Source organism: the organism of the source record quoted next, unplaced genomic scaffold (genome assembly GCF_019419815.1).
Source record: "Pyrus x bretschneideri cultivar Hongxiangsu unplaced genomic scaffold, Pyrus_bretschneideri_v1 Contig45, whole genome shotgun sequence".
Lineage (NCBI taxonomy): Eukaryota > Viridiplantae > Streptophyta > Magnoliopsida > Rosales > Rosaceae > Pyrus > Pyrus x bretschneideri.
In genome coordinates, this window is record NW_025999779.1 from 1,349,157 (window position 1) to 1,368,364 (window position 19,208).

Here is a 19,208-nt window from a genome sequence, read left to right on the forward strand (position 1 = left end):
TAACTTCTGTCAGTTTGTCTGTCAATTCTTCAATTAAATAGTGACGTGGCTTGAGATAGGGCCCACTCTCTATTAAAAAATTAATTAAATATTAAAAACTAAAGAAAATAAAAATAAAAAAAAATTTGCATAGGGGACCCACCTCTTATCCCTTTCCCGTCCTCCCCAAACCCAAACACCCCAAACCTAGATCCCACCCCGCTCCCCGTTACGCCGATCACTACCACCACTTTCCCTTCGACCTCCCCCGCCGCTCTCCCTTCGACCTCCCCTGCCGCTCCCGTCTTTTCTGCGCCGATCCAAAACCAACCGAAACCAAAAACCCATTTCTGAAATCGAATTAAATTAAATAATTTCTGGATATTAGAAATCCAAAACCCATATCCCAAAATATTTCAAAAAGCTGTGAAAAGCCAGGAAAATACGTACTTGAAATCAATGCATGAATTTTTTTGTTGAGGGGAAACAAAAACGAACCATCATTCAATAGGACCATGCAAAGAGGAAGTTCGCGCTTGAAGGCATTGATCTTCCTTATCTCGTCCTCCAATCTCTCGACAAAATCCAAGCTCAATTCTAGAGGAACCGAACCCATTTCAATATTTGGAGATTTAGATCCTTTCTTTTTGCAGATAATTGGTTTATGTCGTAATCTCTCTATCTTTTGTGTGAATTAACCAGGTGGGTGAGTTACAGCTGAAGGTAGTCAGCAAAGCCGGAGAAAAGGCGAGGAAGGTCGAAGGAGAGTAGTGGTAGTGATCGGCGTAGAGAAGACGAGAGCGGGGTGGGATCTGGGTTTGGGGAAGACGGGAGGGGGAAGAAAGGGTAAGGGGATAAAGGGTGGGTCCCCATGCAAAAAAAAATTAAAAATTTTTATCTTTTTAGTTTTTAATATTTAATTAATTTTTTATTAGAGAGTGTGCCCTGTCTCAAGCAACATCACTATTTAAAAGAAGAATTGACAAACAAACTAACAAAAGATATGAAATTGTAATAAATTCATAGATGAGGTATGACATTGAAATTTTTTAAAGATAGGGTATGAAACTGTGACTGGTCCAATAGTTGAGGTAGTTTTATATAATTTACCCTAAAAAGAAAGATTGGTTATGAAGACATCGGCTAATAGGATCGACATCATGTGGGGTGGAAAGAACAAACAAAAGGCAAATGATAGCAGGGGCAAAACAGTAGCAGAAGGTAAGGAAGAGAAGCAAAACGTAGAAAGAAAAGACTGCCACTGACCCTAGCCATAGCTAAGGCCAACGGCAGAACGGAAAACTTGAGCTGGAAACCCTCACACAAATGGTGAAAAAAAGCTCTCACGAGGAGAGAAAGTCAAGAAATCACAGACTTTTTAGGTTCTTTGTTGAAAATATTCTTAGTTGCAATGGTTTTATAAACTATCCTCTCCTATTTGTTTGGTTTAATTCCTATTATTTCTTTTTGTATTTTGTTTATTTGTCTCATCTTTCTTTCTTCTTTTTTTCTTTTTCTTTTTTTTTTTTATTAACTCCTTAATATGGAACATAAAAATAAGGGCAAATTACATTTTACCACCTCAATTTTGGGTCCTGTAACAAACTCATACCTCACCTTTTAAACACTGGAATGTCATACATCAACTTACAATTCATTGTAATGTCAGACATTCGTTAAAATTTTTGTTAATTTGGTCGTTAAATGATGACGTGGCAGGTGCAGGTGCCTACTCCATAGTCCAATTTTTTTTTATTATAGAAAAAAGGCAAATTACATTTTACCACCTCAACTTTGGATCACATTACAAACTCATACCTCATCTTTTGACATTGCAATGTCATACATCGATTTACGAACGTGCTACAATGTTAGACCTCGTTTCCTTGTCCGTCAATTTCTCTATTAACTACTGATGTGGTAAGCACGAGGCCCACTCCCTTGCCCACTAAAACTCAACGTTGCTGACTTGTCCACGATGATGTGAGGCTAATCCCATTCGCGAAATATATCTCATTTCCTAAATCGGTGAGTACAAGTATGAGTACTGACCTGATTGTGGGATCGAGTAAGCAGTTCCGTTTGTCTTTTGCTCAAATTCACTTCACATTCGTCTCTGTCATCTCTTTCTTCATCATCAACTACTTATCTGCTTGGGAATCATTTCGTCCCCGGCTTTTGTTCTCCTACAACTTCCTCTTCACTTCCTACTTTCTCAATGTCGATAGATCAAGAAGTGTGCTCTCCGGCTTCGATGACTCGATAAAGACAGAGACAACGCGTTTGGTTGCTCATTCTTTCTCAAAGCTACATTGAACCCAGGGTTCTAAAAATCGGCCTAGGTGGCACCTAGGCGCTGTACGGCGGATCTCCGATCCGATTTCAACCAAATCGTTCACTTAAGGCGGAGAGGATTTAGGCGGCCGTCTAGGCGCTTAATAGGTGGTCTAGGCGGCGCTAGGCGCCACTCTAGGCGGTTGCAAATCCCAAACGCGCAACAACTCTGAATCTGCAACTTCCGATCTCGACGAGCTTCTGCAGCTTTGCCGTCTGTGAGCAGATGAAGGAAGAGAGAGTACGCCCAGAGAGAGAGATAGGGTATTTGACATTTCAGTCGTGGCGGTGCGACCGTGCGAGCTGCAATTTCTGTTTCACTTTGTGGTTCTGATTCTTCTGGAAGAAATAAGGAAGAAAACATGAAGAACCGAACTAATTTAATGGGAAATTGGGAAGGTGTTTTACTTTATTTGGGCTCGGGTAATGTGAGAGGTGGAGTGCATGTTCAATGGATTTTAATTACACAATAACCCACTACGTGGGCTTTTATCTTTCAAAAGTACACACACACATATATTAATGTTTTATCTAAATGCCATCTGAGTTATTTAGTCTATATCCAATCTAATGCAAAGATCATAAACAAGAAAAAATTAGTCTATCATTTAAGAATACTCCTCATTATGATTATATGCTTACCATTTTTTAAATATTTAACTTATTGGATGGATGTAGTTTGTGTATTAGTTTTGTATTTTATCATTCTTTTATTATCCATACAAATATATTTTTTTTAATGTAAATAAGCACTTATTTAGAAGATGAAAAATTTAGTCTATCATCCAAGAATACTCCTCATTATGATTATATGCTTACCATTTTTTAATTATTGAACTTATTGGATGGATGTAGTTTGTGTATTAGTTTTGTATTTTATCATTCTTTTATTATCCATACAAATATTTTTTTTTTAATGTAAATAAGCACTTATTTAGAATATATATAATAAATTTATATAAATCTGCTTAGGCCCCGCCTAGGCGCTAGACCCTTACCCACCACCTGACTAGCTTCTAGCGTTTTTTAGAACCTTAATTGAACTCATTGGCAGTTTTGATTTCTCTAATTTTAGGAAGCTGCCGTCAATCGACAGCCCCAAATCTGGCTCAACCTCCTCCTTTTCCAATCCCGCTTCAGAAACCTTCACCATTTGTGTAGAACTCAAAAAGCTTCAAGGGTTTTTTTTTTTTTTTTTTTTTTTGGGTTTGCTATGAAAGTATTTAGGGCTTTATGGGTTCCCATTTTTTTAGAGAGAAAAAGGAGGAAGGGGAAATAGCTAGGGACAAAATGGGCTTTAACACGTCAGCAGTTAACAGATAAATTGATGAACAAGGAAATGAGGTTTGACAATGCAATGAATTATTAAGTTAATATATGACATTACAATATTCGAAAGATGAAGTTTGAGTTTGTTACGTGACTTAAGTTGAAGTGATAAAATATAATTTGTCCTTTTTATTTAAAAAAAAAAGTATGACTTTATTATATGACTCAAAGTTAAGGTGATAAAATGTAATTTATCTTGGGAACTGTTATTGGCACTCCAAAAATCTCATCTTACACTCCTTACAAGTGCATTCTTCTTTCCTAATATAAAAAGTTTGAAGCATAGAATGATTTTTTTTTAGTGATAATAACAATTCTGTTTATCTTAAAAACGAGAAAGCAAAAAAGGGTAGGTGATGCAGTTCATGTATAATAGCCGTTTTTTCTTTAGCTTTTTCTTCTCTGTTTCTAAACCTCTTTCCTTCCTTCTCTTTCCACTCCAAAAAAGGAGATATAGCTGCATTGATTCTCTCCATTGCCATTACCACCTTTCCTCATTCTCTCCTTCGCTGTCTCTCCTCCTCCACCCTTACGTACGTTTCTTTCTCTCTACTTTTTAGAGAGAGAAAGAGATTGACAGTTCAGAGAGAAAAAACAGCCATCATCACCGCAGAGAGAGAGAGAGAGAGAGAGAGAGAGAGAGAGTGGTTTGAAATGGGTTCTTCAGGGCAGAGCAGCAGCAACTGCGATCTGTCGTTCAAGATCTTGCTGATCGGAGACTCCGCCGTCGGCAAAAGTAGTCTGCTTGTTAGCTTCATCTCCAACTCTGTTGACGATCTTGCCCCCACCATTGGTATTATCAACTTTTGAACCCTTCATTTGGGAGGTGATAAAAATGTCATTTGCTAATTCTTGTGTTAGTGGTCTAATGAGATGAAATGTAGATAACTAAGCAACCAAATAGTATATTACTGTTGGATCTATGTTTGGATTTTTGAAAGTCGATTAGCCACTAAGTAATATCCTTATGATTAAGAAGATAATATTGCAGACGCAGGTTAGGTCAATTGGGTAGTGCACCTACACTGTTGCAGTTAAATTCGAATCCATCTTCTTGTAGATTAAGGTAGTTAGAATAGTGTACCGTCAATAAAAGAGAAATAATTTTTTTTGGGAATATCGAGGAACGGGCTCGAAAAAGTTAGGGGGTGTAGTCAATTTGAACTGATTGGGACAACCATTGTGGTACATTTGATGAATTTTGTTGCATTGTTTGTAGGTGTAGATTTTAAAATCAAGCTTCTCACTGTAGCTGGGAAGAAAATCAAGATGACAATTTGGGACACAGGTAGAGCTTTACACCAAGTTTTCACATCATTATATTTGATGAAATTGGGAAATTGTCTCATAAGATACCAAATCACATTGTGTAATATTGTAGCTGGACAGGAGAGGTTCAGAACGTTAACGAGCTCTTACTACAGAAATACCCAAGGAATCATCCTCGGTACATTATCAAAACTTTCGCCATTTTGGTCTCGAAATCTCTGTGTTTTCTGTAACGAAAATGCGGCATTGGTTTCACCTAGTCTCTTGGTAGCATCTGTTTCCTTATCATAGAATCATCTGCTTTGTTGTAGTGTACGATGTGATCCGGAGAGACACCTTTACCAACTTATCGGATGTCTGGGCTAAAGAAGTGGAACTGTATTCGACTAACCAGGACTGTGTCAAGATGCTTGTTGGGAATAAAGTTGATAGAGTAAGTTTCGTGTTCTCCGTGACCATCTTTGAGAAACTCCATGTTTTTAGCTGTCCGGTCTCTGGTGAAACCTTTCTTGTTATCTCAGTTTCTTGAACAAGTTACGAAATCAATTCTTTGCAATTTCAGGAATCGGAAAGGGCTGTAAGTAGGGAAGAGGGGATCTCACTTGCAAAAGATCTTGGATGTTTGTTTCTTGAATGTAGCGCTAAAACTCGAGAAAATGTGGAGCACTGCTTCGAAGAGCTAGCATTGAAGGTACTTCTGAGAAAGTTGTCCCTATAAACTTGTTAATATAATTTTAGCAGTATAACTTTCTAATCATATTGCTAAATGCTAATTACTTAATAGCTCAAAGCAGTTTTCGTACGATGTTATGGACATACGGTACATTTTTTCTGTTCCTAATTCTAATCAATTGGGATTGTGCAACAGATAATGGAGGTTCCTAGTCTCTTGGAAGAAGGTTCAACAGTGGCAAAGAGAAATATTTTGAAGCAGAAACGGGAAAATCAAGCACCACCTAGCGGTAGTTGTTGCTCGTAAATTGGCGTCATGCGCACATCATATGAAGCTTGACTCCCATCATGAAGAGATAATGTATATGTAATTTTGATTTGTTTTCGTCTTACTGCATAAATGTTTGTTTCAATCATATAATGCACAAATTCGCACACATATAACATACTTATTAGCTTGTGTAAATGTAATCTCCTTGTTTTCGGCCATGTTATGGAAAAAGAAACGTTTTCATGAGCAACATTTAATACATGTACATGGACTATGTTACGACATTGAATACATATATACATGGACATGTTGGGATGTCTAAAATTGTAGCAATAGCGACTTGCAAAACCCAACTTCCTGACATGATAGGACAATGCCCATAAGCTTTCTGTACATCCCCACATGTTAAGTTCTGCAAGATCATTGCTAGAAGAAAACTTGATTGCACCCGTATCATGAAACGAGTGTTTCACATTTATGGTTGTGTCGTGTGCCTCTCAAATGATATAGCAAATGTGAGACACCCGTTTCGTGCAACGGGTGCAGGAAAGTGTGTTTTCTGCCGTTGTTAACTATAAAGAGTTTGGTCGGAAACTAAATAACCGAACCTGTTAAAATTGAGAGCTCTTCCATGTTTGTAATTGCTGCTATTACTCAGTGGTTCTTCCATGCTTTTGAGAAACTCATATTCCTGGAAGATTTTCTTTCATGTCACGGCATCTGAATAATCGTTCTTGAAGGCTAAGTAAGAATCCAGCGAAGACGAAGTTCTTCATGTTCTTCCCTTGCAATTCTCAGCAATGTGCGGAACAACAAGATTATTACCCCTCTTTCTACCTAACCCTCTTCATCTCGGAAAACCCATTGAAGATCAGGAATATATCCATTTTCTTTGATCAAGACTGAAAGTGAATTTAAGATTAAATAAATTTCGTCGGATTGAAGGTGTGATGTGTCTGAGGCAACAAAACAGTGAACCTGACTTTTTACAACAATCCAACTTATTCCCGGAGGCTGTTTTAAACCCTTTTCCCTGAGCATTGTTCTTGTCTGCCTGACCTCTAACCACAGCCCTGCTGCAGCGTATATATTAGATACCAAAACATAATTCCCTGCATTCATGGGTTCTAATTCGACAAGTTTTTCAAAGACAGTTCCAACTAACTCAGTGGCAGAATGAATCCGACAAGCATTGAGCAAGGCTCTCCACACTGATGCATCCGGTTCAATAGGCATCGATTCGATGAACTCTTTAGCTTCATTTAATCGGCCTGCACGACCAAGAAGGTCAACAACACAACCATAGTGAATAAGCTCAGGTGATATCTTAAAATCATGTACCATAGTGTGAAAAAGCTGCAATCCTGTCTCTATCAAACCAGAATGCCTGCAAGCAGATAGAACAGCTACAAAAGTTGCCCCATTTGGACGGAAACCATCTTGTATCACTTGTGAGAACGCACGAATAGCATCATATCCTTGACCGTGCATGCTGTACCCAGTAATCAAGGCATTCCATGAAATAATATCCCTCGTCGGTAAAATTCTAAAGATATTTTCAGCATTTTGCATACTCCCACTTCTTGCATACATTGATGTAAAAGCATTTGCAAGAGGTAAATCAAAACCAAAAGAGAGTTGCCTTCTAGTTGCATAAGCATGCAAGCATTGACCTAGAGGCAGAGAGGCAAGTTGGATACATGATGATAGAATATTTATGATCGTCACCGAGTTGGGTTTCACTTCTACAACCATACGGCTAAAGAGTAAATGAGCTTTGTCAATTTCATTGTTCCTGATGTAACTGGCAATCAAAGAATTCCATGCAATCACGTCTCTGCTGGAACATCCCTCAAATAAAGTTCTAGCTGTTGCTTCTTCACCGCAATTCATATACATATCTGTTAGTGCAGTGTTTAAAGGGAGGTCAACTTCAATCCCATGTTTTATCACAAAACCGTGAATTGCTTGCACTGTATTTACACAAGTTCCATCTTCACAAGTAGCAAGGATAGAGATTATTGTGTGCGAATTAGGCTTAGTTTCAGAATCTCGCATCACCGCAAACATTTTCCATGCTTCGTCTTGTAATCCATTGCAGGCCAACGCCCGGATGAGAGTATTCCATGAGATAACGTCTGAATCCTTCATCTCAGCAAAAACCTTCTGAACAAATTCAACGCAGTTCAGCTCAGCATACATATTCAACAATCTATTCCCCAGGGAAACATCCATTTTCATCCCACTCTTCCTTGCTAGAGCATGCAAACTTTACCCTTCCTCAAGCCATCAACTAAATTTTCACACACCGACAACATTACAACAATAGTTCTTTCGTCTTCCTTGATTCCTTCTATTCGCATTCTAGAAAACAAGCTCAAAGCTTGCTCATAAAAGCCATATTCAACATATGCAGATATCATGGAGTTCCACAAAGCAACATCGCGGTTGGGGACAGCTTCAAACAATTCACACGACAACTCAAAACATCCACACTCGGTATACATATTGAGCAATGCATTTACTGTGAACAGATCACCACTGTAACTATTCTTGATAGCCATTTGATGAATTTGTCTGCCCAGTTCAATAGATCCAATTCCTGCACAGGCTTGAATAACAACCAGCAGTGTAGTAGAGTCGAACTTAACACCATCCGCAAGCATCTGCAAAAAAAGCTTCAAGGCCATCAGGTGCTCCCCAACATTAACATAACCGGTAATTATTGCATTCCAACTAACAATGTTCCTCACAACCATCGAATCAAACGTTAGGCGCGACATTTTGATGTCGAATCTCAGATAAAACCCAATCAATGCAGTACCCACATGAGCATCCAAATCAAGAAGTCCATTCCTCAAACCAAACCCATGTATCTCCTTTCCTGATCTCAACTCCGAAACCTCCCTACACGCCAAAAGCAATGCAACCACACTACGTGAATTCGGTCTCAATCCCTCATTCTGCATCTGCAAAAACAACAACACAGCCTCCCGGTAACAACAACACCCCACATACCCATGTATCAAAGCATTCCACAAAACCAAATCTCTCTCCTTCATTTCATCAAACACGTCAACTGCATCATCAACAAACCCGCCCTTGAAGTAAAAATCGACAAGGGCAGTCCCAATTCTAACATCTTTCATCAAACCCGTGTTCCGAATGCTCGAATGTATTCCCTTGCCTCTCTCAACGGCGCCCAGCCTCGCACATGCCTTGAGAACCAGAGGCAGAGAGGCGCTATCCGGTGCCACTCCAAGAGATTCCATCTGGGTATATGTTGAGAGGATTGCACTGTCATTTTTTAGCCTGGCGTGGTGCTTTATGATCAAGTTCCAGTCTTCTGGTTTTGGGTTTTGGATTTGGAGCTGTTTGGGTGTGGGAGGTGGTGTTTGCAGGCTTAGGTTGACAGGTATATCCATTGGCAGAGTTCCCCTTCACATTTGGCGGGAGATTGTGAGATGATGTTATTTGTCATGTTTTTTTTTTTTTAACGTTATCACGTTGTGCTAGATTTTCAGTATAACCGGAACAAAAGTCAGTATATCATGTTTCGTAATACAAATAAAAGTAAATTGAAAAACATCTCTCTGCTAACATTATGACATGTAGTGTATCGACTTGTATTCCGGTATAGGAAAAAATGAATGCATGAAAAAATCTCTCATTGTCTGGTATCTTCACAATGACAGAACATTATGTGAAATCAGTTCATCTCCGATGTGACATTCTCATCCAATAATGCATTGTCATGAGAGAAATAATATCTTGTTTCATGTAAGTCATTTTGGATAGGCAATATTTATCGCAACGTATCAATTAGTTGACGACAAAAAGCTCGTAGAATTGTATATTACATATACTAGTAGAAAAAAGAAAACACCAGATCTCCGTCAGGGATCTTCTTTGATTTTTTGGTGTTAAGAGCATTTACCATTACACCTGAGGTCGACTTTAATCAGCACTCCCGAAACACGGGGCTTTACACTATTACTGTCAAGAACAGACTTCGAGCATAAACCTACACGAAGCCTTTAGTGAACGGAAGAGGATCCTCTCCTGAGCATAGGATGGGGATCCTCCTGACCACAAAATTCAGGCCATTCAATTTTAATCCAACAGTTGCAATTATTATAACTTTTTAGGAGATCCCCTGTTTGACACCGTTGGATTAAAATTGAACGGCCCGAATTTCGTAGTCAGGAGGATCCTCGTCCTGAGCTGAGGAGAGGATCCTCTTCCTTAGTGAACTACAATATTGAGAAATTGTCTTCTGATGAGTCTCACTCAAGTGCATTTGAGCAGTGACTAACGATAAGCGTAAAGAACCCACGAAAACATTGAAATGGCGGAGAAAACTAAAAAAAAAATGCACATATGGAGTCAGAGAAACCGAGCTATTTTTCTGCATTCGATATTCTGAAATCTGAAACTGTAATAATAAACAAAGAGGTGAAAATCCTCAACATTTTGGTGTTGCTGACTGATCATCAACAAAAGCAGAGCACATCGAGATCCTTAAAAAAAATTCTGATAGTAAAGCCTACTGGCACGTCGTAGCAGCAGAAGCAGCCTCCAAAATTCTCCTAGCTTCTGTGTCAGCTTCGGGTAAGTCACTTGGGATCTGCCAGAATTTTCAGTGAGACGCCACAACAGACTATCGCAGAAACGATTAATAAGTATAGAATTTCAAACACAAACCTTTCCGTATAGGTTTGCCCTGGTAGGTGAAGCTCCGGAAGCCAGCAACAATCTTATGACATCAGCATGCTCGCCTCTTGCTGCGTGATGGAGAGGCTGCAGAAGAACATGAACATATACGAAAATAAGTCCATAGTGCAACTTTTAATAGAGTCCCCATATAGAAAGGGAATTGTTATCGCTACTCCAAAATTCTAATTGTACACTCCAAAGTTTTTATATTTAGAAAAACGCTTATGAAGAGTGCACAATTAGATTTTTGGAGTGCCAATACTAGTTTCTTCTGGAATATGCACGAAACTTTTTCCACTATTTGAATTCCCATGTCAAACACTACAAGGATGTGATTTGAGATATACTCACAGTGTCACCTTCGGCATCAACTGTTTCTAGCATTCTCTTTACACGCTCAGCATCGTTACCACTGTTAATTAAAAGTTGAACTACTTCGGTGTATCCTGCATCAGTCATTTGAGGAAAAATAAAAAAAAATCGAATAGAAAGATAATTTATACATCTTAATAGTTAGAATGTTCTTGTAGCCCTACCCCCAGCACAAGCATCATGCAAAGGAATTGCTCCGTCTTCATCCTTAGCCTCCAAATTTGCACCTCTCTCCAAAAGTAACTATATCGACACAATTATTTTCGGCTCAAAGTACCACTTCCAACGAAATAAAAATAGAACTACAAATTAAGCAGACTACTGACCTGGACACAAGAAAGATTGCCATAGAGACAGGCCAGATGGAGAGCTGTGTCTCCATCTTCCACTGCATCATCAATGCTGCCTACTAAGTTATCTGTACACAAATCAGAAAGAAGGGGAATCAGGAAAGCATCGGTATAAATTAAATAATACCTAGAAATCAAAATTGAGAAATTAAATACCCCAAGAAAACAAATTTAATGAATCATGCATATTGGTCCAACGAAATAACTAAAGCAGGCAGGTATTAAAACACATAAAATCAAACGGCCCTTGTGATAATCATTTTGCTTTTAGTTTTTGGTTTCTATCTTTATGTTAAAGATAGAGGGGAAGTACATAGATGCGTAGAAGAATGATGGTTGGAATGATGTAGAAGAAATGTATAATAAAACGTACACAAAACTAAAATTAAAAATCAAAAACCATGCTCATTAATTATCACTTTCAAGTTTTGTTTTCATTCATTCCTCTCCCCACATACTTTCCTCGTATCCAAACACAAAAAGTTAAAGCTACAAACTAAGAACTATGAACGAAGTCCTTATAAAAAGGACCCGTTGTTCCCTCTTTCAAGAATTTGTTTTCATTCATTCCTCTCCCCGCATACTTTCCTCGTATCCAAACACAAAAAGTTAAAGCTACAAACAGAGGCGGAGCCAGAATTTTTTAAAAATGGGGTCATGAGAAATAAGCTTTTCACAAGGAAAAAAAAACTTAATGAATTAACCTACTTATAAGTATAAATACATGTCTCACTTAATACTACTATCTAATGCTATTACTCTTCACTTGTAAGTGAGAGTTCTTAGGTTCGAGTCTCGTGAATGATGAGTTCACAACCAATTCATTCGCCCACCCTTCAGTATAAATATATCGTTGTATTAAAAAAGTTACCAAATATATGTGATCAGTTGCCATGAGTCTTACAAATGCTCAATTATTAGATCAATTCAATCCATTGAAAAGAAAACTAAAACTCCATCATTGATAGTAGGTATGATAATGTAAATTGTGATCAAATTCAAGACTTAATAAGAAGTTAGTTGCAGAAACAATTAATGTGAGATGTAATTAAATGAATTCTGTAATATTCTAATTGGCAAGCGAAAGATGAATTAGGAAGTAAAATTTGTATCTCCAGTCCCATTGATGAAGCCAAATTCCAATTGGATGGTATGCAAAATACCTAGCACCGCTCCACCTACACCATCAAATTTGGTCTTCTTTGAACTAATTATGAGGTCAAGACAACAAAATACAAGGAGGAGCACTGGGTTATTGGGGTCGTGAGCATACAGTGCCCCCAGTGTAGCTCTGCTACTGGCTACAAACCAAGAACTAAGAACGAAGTCCTTATCAAACAGACCCGTTGTTCCCTCTTTCAAGAATTTGTATTCATTCCTTCTTCTTTTTTTTCTTCGCCCATATACTTTCCTCAATCCAAATACAAAAACTAAAACCTAAAAGCTAATAACGAAGTAGTTATCAAACGAAACCAAGGCTTCTAGGTACTCTAATCAGTCAAACACAAACTAAATTAAGCTTGTACAACCAAACTGCACTGAAAATACTCGGGAAATTAAGTTGTTTAAGTTAATTGGGGTCGATAAGTATAGCAAAATTACGCAAAATAACTAATCAAATCATAATCAACCAATTAAGAAATCAAGTTGAAATCAGCTGGAAAAGAGAAGTGGCTATACCAAGAGCGAGGCGAAGGGCGTCGAGGTCGCCCTGCTGAGAGGCGTCTGCGATGGCGCGAAGGTGGGGAGGCGCGTGAGCGTCAAGCTCCTCCAAACCCTCTTCCTCGAACAGAGCGTTTTCGTCCTCGTTGTCCTCCTCCTCCATCAGACCATTCCTCCGCCCTGGAACCGCCATTGTCTTGTGAAGTTTTGGGGGTTTTTGTTTCGCTGCGTCTCCAGAAAGTGTTTCGAATTTTAGGCGTTTAGAGGGGGTGCCGCGGCGCCATTTATATGTCCTTTGTTAAAATTACAGTTTTGGGCATTTGGAAACCAGCCTCTTGCAAAATTGAAATTGTATACTAAAAACATACAAAAATTCTATTTTGTTGCTGTCGGTTAGAAATGTGATTATATAAATTTTATTAAGATTCTAGTATTTTTCATATGATGTCCGTTTCAATTGTAATATCTAAACGGTAAGAAATTTATTTTCCTAGTACTATAAATAAAAACACAATTCACTGAGATAACATACTTCAAAATTCACCAAATCTTGCTCTTTACACCCTTGGTGCACCTCTCTCTCTTACACTCTATAATTCTTCTGCTAGATATACCAACCACACATTTTCAGCACGATCTTGCTAATGCTAAGGAACTGAAGGTTCGTGGAGGAGGTTTTTCTATAAATTCAAAGGCTCAATTTTCGTTTTCTGCCAATTAAATTCTTCTAAAACACAAACTTAATAATTTATTAGCTCTGTTTGCATAAAACATTCCTATGATACAAGAACTCTTAATCTATTATTCATAATTTTATGACTATATATATTGTATTTGCATATATATATATATATATAAAGGATGTTCATGCATACGCAATTGATATTTATATATCTTGATGAAATTGCTATGTAGAATTTTGTGATAAAAGAAACCCAAAGCAAATAAAAGCATGAATTAGGGTTCTGAAAACCCGTAAATCGAAAAAAAAAAAAAAAAAAAAAAAAGAGGAAACCTTGGCCAGAGCCGCGACCTGAAGTAGTCGCCGCTGAGCCAAGTCGCACCGCTGCGTTGGTTGGTCTGCAGCCAAACCCAAGCGTTGAGTCGCGCCGTCTCTGAGCTGCGCCAAGCCGAGCTGTTGCTCGGGCTACAGCATGGAACGATGTCGTATGGCGTCTGGTTTTCCTCAGCCCTTTTGAGCTAGCTGCGTGCAAGAATCAGGCCCATTATTACAAGACTCAAGTATTAGGCAAAAGAATAAGCGTGCGGTAATTGTGTTTCCAGATATGAACTTTAAAAAATGTGTATTTTTACCAGTTAAGGTAACGATCTTTTAGGATAAGGAATCTTTATTAAACCAGAGAATTCCAGAAGAATCTTGTAGCGCACATAGATTATAAGGACTTCAAGATTATAGGATACCTGGTGATTCATTGCGCTGGATTAGGTTTCTGTATCTTGCATAATAAACATGGTTAATCTCAGTGAAGTCTGATAACTTCGCCCATTGCTTTGGAACTGAATGATGGTGGCATCGTTGCTCTGTTTATTCAGCTATGTTGAGAAGCTGTTGAGTCCATAACCAAACTCCTAAGGTATTCGTATTCTGACATGTATTACTCTGGTCTTGGAAAATCATGGTCCCACAGCGGAGTAAGCTCCACGTTGGTGAAATAAGTAGGGGCCATGAGATCTAGGATTTCGATAATAGAGACGATGCTCGACATTGGAATTCGAGGTCTTGGTGGCTCACATGGCTGGCATAAAGATCATGCTAGACGTCGGCCCCATCGAGATGGACGGCAGCTACTCAAATCTGACAAAAGCCCAAGAAATTCCAACAAGATTCTTAGTTATTCTCACGGTTCTAGGTTATCGGAGGATTGCCACCATTTCCAGGATGACGACCACAATCGTTTGGAGGGGTGTAGCACCAGTCCAGCTCGGCTTCAGACTAGATGCAACCGGCGGTGGCGTCTGGGCTCGAGGAAGGAGATAACATGTCGCAAATAACATGTCATCTTGTCACAACCACAGCGTACTACGTCGTTCTCTTTGGTTGGACACCAGGCAAATCACGGCTCGTCGGGCTTCCGGCTCGTGGTTCCACATACAATTTCAAACAAGATTTAGACTTACAAATTAATTAATTATATCCACACACTATTTTTCTGCTTTTTGGATTAGAACTGGGGGTACTTGATTTCCCTTTATTTTTTGGCTTATCACTGCATTATTGTATCAACCCTTTTATGATTTATTTGTAATTGCCATTTTGGGTCGTAAGAGTTACTTTGCTTCAATTTATATTTTGTACATGGTGCCGTAGGAGAAAGAGGGAGACAGAGGGAGAGAGAGGGCAAGAGAACGGCAGACTTAAATTCTGTATTTTCCATATGAATCACCAAGTTTTTATATGGTGCCATGGGAGCTTTGCTTAATTGGAGGACTCCCAATACAGCAAAGAACCGTAGTATAAGATTAACTTACTATATAATAGTAGTTGGAAAAAACTTTATATGTACATTTTTCTCATTGTAAAAAACACCATGTGTACCATTATTGAGAATTGTTTACATGAATAAAACCACAGATGTTATGTATTGGTGTTTAAAAAAAATTAAGGTCACAAGTAACGTGAGTAATTATAAAAATAAAAAAAATTTAAAAAAAAGTTCTCTCATGAACACATAAGCACGTGCATATAGGCTAATTTATACTAATCATGATGTGTTTTCTTGTTCTTACAAGTAATACAAAGCCTATAAGGAATTGATCTCCAAATTCTATGGGGATTACTACTAAATTTATATAATCACGCTAATTATAAGATACTATTCACAACAATCACAACCTATTGAGGGCGGTGAGCAAAAATCCGAAGAAAAAATAGCTAGAAAAACCTTGTGACTTCCAAGCATCTATCTTTCAACCAAGGTTTGAGAATGTGATGACTCTGTACATTGACAACAAAGTCAAAAGAAGGATGAGACAGCCTAGGTATGAACTCTTTTGTCCATGTCAAGCGTGAACTGATCTTCGTCACAAGCAAAGGCCTTAAAACGTGAGTCAAAACACTATTAAATTAACATGAAAACACATCTCGTGAAGTTACAAACGTGTACATCAAGTTAATTGAAATCTTTTGAACTTCTAGAGTACTCTGCATCCAATTCAAGTCCACAAACAAGTAATGCATTTTGCATGCCACATTACCACTGGTTATGTTGGAGTATGCCCACAACCCAACAGGTTATGCATAATTACGTAGTATGAGATGTACCAATGGTAAATGAAATATATTTTGGCTCCCCAGGCCGTTTTGAGAGTTTTTGTTTTCATTTTTTTTTAAACGGAAATCTTATTTGATAACTTCTTCTATTTTTTTTAGTTTAATTTTAAAAAAAAATTAAAAACTGAAAACTACTTTCTTGAGTTTTCAAAATTTGACATTCAATTTACAGTTTTAATATATATATTTTTTTTAAATTGAAAACTGAAAGTAGTTATCCAACAAATTTCAGTTTTATGATATATCCTTTTTTTTGTAGCAGTTAGATATTAATGTTTATGTCACTTAGTACTACGGTTTAGTGATATTCCTTCATTTGTAAGTGAGAGATCTTAGGATCGATTCTCGCCAAAGGCGAATTTGAACCACATTATTACTAGTTCATTGTGAGGCTTATCTCACTCCCCTACCCAAAAAATATGAGCGTTAATTTAATGAAATACACATGTACAAATACCTTTATCATTATGATTCGAAAGTACAATTAATGTTTTTCAATCGTGGTAACAGTTGACGCTTACCAACTAGTTAGCGTTTGAGTGATGCTGTTTAGGAATAATTATACTTCGATCATGCTAGATAGTTAATTTTAATTCGATATAAAGTAACAAAGGGAATAAAAGGGCGTGTGGTACTTTCTTATACAAATGCAAAGGTGGATCGATCCATAAAAGAAGGGCAGTTAGCTTAGAGCTACTGGCTTTGCTTGACACATCCGTTTAAACTTTTATGCTTTTTGTCAGTTATGTGAAACAGACAGACAGAGACAAATGCTTTTAGCTTTCTTGCAAACCAAACAAGCGAACCTAATACTTTCGGTTGAGGTTTTGGTGGTGTCAAAATCATTCCATTGCCATGCCTTATGCTCTCCTTAACTTTCCCTCACTCCCATATAACGAAAATTCTATGGTTCTTTGGAATGTAGGAATACGCCGGAGTATATATATATACACACTAGAAAATCCCCTCACATGGCACACACAAGAAAAAAGAACAATGTCACCAAAAATTAATACACAAGTCAGTTAATTCCCGAAAAGAATTGATCAATTTCAACTAAATGATTAAATTTAGACTTGTATAAAAGAATCAACAATGAATATTGAATGAGTAACAAATAATGTTAACAATTAATTGGGTAGCATTGATATTGTGGGTTTCTAGCTAGCTAGCTGTGCTTTAGTATTGGCAACCCACCAAAGGAGAGGCAGAGAAAACGATGACTTGTTCCTTCTTGGCTCCAAAGGGAAACTTATTGGTTTCCTGCAGGTGCTCTTCTTCCGGCGCAGGAAGATTAAGATCCAACTGCAAAACATTTCGTGGTCTCTTTGATTCTGATTGGGACTGAGGATGACTACTCATGGCTTCCGCTGCTGCTGTTGTTGCTGCTGTGCTGATTAATGTTCTATGCCTTCTCATATGACCCCCTAGAGCTTGACCAGATGCGAACTCCGCGCCACACACCGAACACTCATGAACCTTATTGGCTTTGTTTTTGTTATAACAAGGACTAGTAGTATCACTGTTCAATGCCCTGAAAGCCCTATTCGAAATTTGTAATGACAACGTGGTGCTGGTGTTGTTAAACCGATCAAATTCCTCCACTTCTTCCACGAATGACAACGCTTTCTTATTGTCTTGAATTGTGCTGTGAATGTTAGCCTGCTTACCGGGTTTCTTGTGACTGGCTCTATGTCCACCAAGCGCTTGAAACGACGGGAAGCACCGGTCACACGTCTTGCACTGATACAAATATAACCCGGCCGAAGCTGCTGCTGAAGCCGCCTTATTGTTGTTAACCAAATTAGGGTTTTGGGGTTTTGGGGTAGAATTGCCTTGCGCCAGAAGAATCAAACAGTTTGCCATGTCCTCCTCTTCCTCCGTACTGATCTCTGTGAATTGATCAGATGAGGTGGCTGGTGAGGCTGTGGGACCAACATCAGTACTAATCCTTTGTCTGGGACCCACAAGGCCTTGGTCTTGAAGATGATCATGATCATGGCCTGCACTTGATGAGCTTGAAGCTGTTGTGGCTATGGCAGAAAGTGGGGAAGTCAAACGTTGCCTTTTTGTGCGTTTTCCCTTGATGATCATCATCTGAGCCTGATCCTTATAACCCAAAACAGTTTCCTCCTGATCTTGATGATCTGCAGCTTCCATCATCATCATCTCGATCCGTAGCAGCACAACACCAGCAACCCTACCAATAAAAACGTTTCGAAATTCGAAACCGGAGAGAGAAGAGAGAGAGAGAGAGAGAGATGGATGGAAATGAAGAAGCAACTTTAAGAAAGTGGGGAGGGTGCAATTATAGTGGTGAGATTGAGCGAGTTTTAAGTAGTAGAGGAGTCTAAAAAAAAGCCGCCCAGGTGATGAATTGTATAGTAACCGTGAGTTTTTGTGCCAAGCTTGGCGTTTTTAATTCCCAACCTTGGAAGTTATATATAGAAATATATAAAAGAAGGAAGGCAAATATATAAATATATATATATATGTGTGTGTGCGCGACTGAATATATCTATCTTTGAAGCATTTATACAAAAACAGTACAGGTGTGTATTGAGGGTGAGAGATTAGCTAGATGCAATGTAAGTGCGAGGAAGCGAGGCAACGAGTGAGATTCGGTTAGCTTTGAAGCAAACCCATTACTTTTTTGCAACGATTCCTTTCTGGAGAGGAAGAAAATTGGTATGCAAGCCTGTGACTGCCACAGAATTTGTGCTTCTCCTCCCACCCCTTTTTCAGTCCTTTTTGTTGCTTTCCTTGCTTGTGTGTGTCTGTTAATTTATCACCTGTTTGAACTATTTTTGGGTTTTTACAGTGTAGTTTAACTAATTCGACAACACTTATTCTCTGTACCATATTTATCGATTACATTGCTGACGGTATTAGAGGTGAGAGAGACGTAACCATCAGCAATGCCTCATTACTTACTCATAACTAATTAACTAATTTAATAAGT

The 19,208-nt window shown here is 38.4% G+C and overlaps 4 protein-coding genes across 4 annotated transcripts; 1 reads left to right on the top strand and 3 right to left on the bottom strand.

Moving 5' to 3' along the window:
- Positions 1-3,992: 3,992 nt before the first annotated feature.
- LOC125469788 (ras-related protein RABC2a-like) lies at positions 3,993-6,133 on the top strand. The gene is made up of 6 exons (XM_048567590.1): positions 3,993-4,435; positions 4,862-4,930; positions 5,024-5,089; positions 5,223-5,344; positions 5,474-5,602; positions 5,780-6,133. The coding sequence occupies exons 1-6, from the start codon at positions 4,297-4,299 to the stop codon at positions 5,888-5,890; spliced, it is 636 nt and encodes a 211-aa protein (XP_048423547.1). The 5' UTR covers positions 3,993-4,296; the 3' UTR covers positions 5,891-6,133.
- LOC125469787 (pentatricopeptide repeat-containing protein At2g13600-like) lies at positions 5,472-9,601 on the bottom strand. Its single transcript, XM_048567589.1, is given in 3 exon segments — positions 5,472-5,608; positions 6,463-8,124; positions 8,127-9,601. Coding segments are annotated over 2 exon segments (2,586 nt in total). The 5' UTR covers positions 9,280-9,601; the 3' UTR covers positions 5,472-5,608; positions 6,463-6,691.
- A 636-nt stretch (positions 9,602-10,237) lies between these two features.
- LOC103941270 (poly [ADP-ribose] polymerase tankyrase-2) lies at positions 10,238-13,253 on the bottom strand. The gene is made up of 6 exons (XM_009351466.3): positions 12,973-13,253; positions 11,269-11,360; positions 11,107-11,185; positions 10,922-11,016; positions 10,559-10,654; positions 10,238-10,481 (listed from the first exon to the last, which is right to left on the bottom strand). The coding sequence occupies exons 1-6, from the start codon at positions 13,145-13,147 to the stop codon at positions 10,401-10,403; spliced, it is 618 nt and encodes a 205-aa protein (XP_009349741.1). The 5' UTR covers positions 13,148-13,253; the 3' UTR covers positions 10,238-10,400.
- Positions 13,254-17,288: 4,035 nt separating this feature from the next.
- On the bottom strand, positions 17,289-18,946 carry LOC103941271 (zinc finger protein ZAT5-like). Its single transcript, XM_009351467.2, has one exon. It carries the CDS (start codon positions 18,413-18,415, stop codon positions 17,426-17,428), a length of 990 nt encoding a protein of 329 aa, XP_009349742.2. The 5' UTR covers positions 18,416-18,946; the 3' UTR covers positions 17,289-17,425.
- Positions 18,947-19,208: the final 262 nt, after the last annotated feature.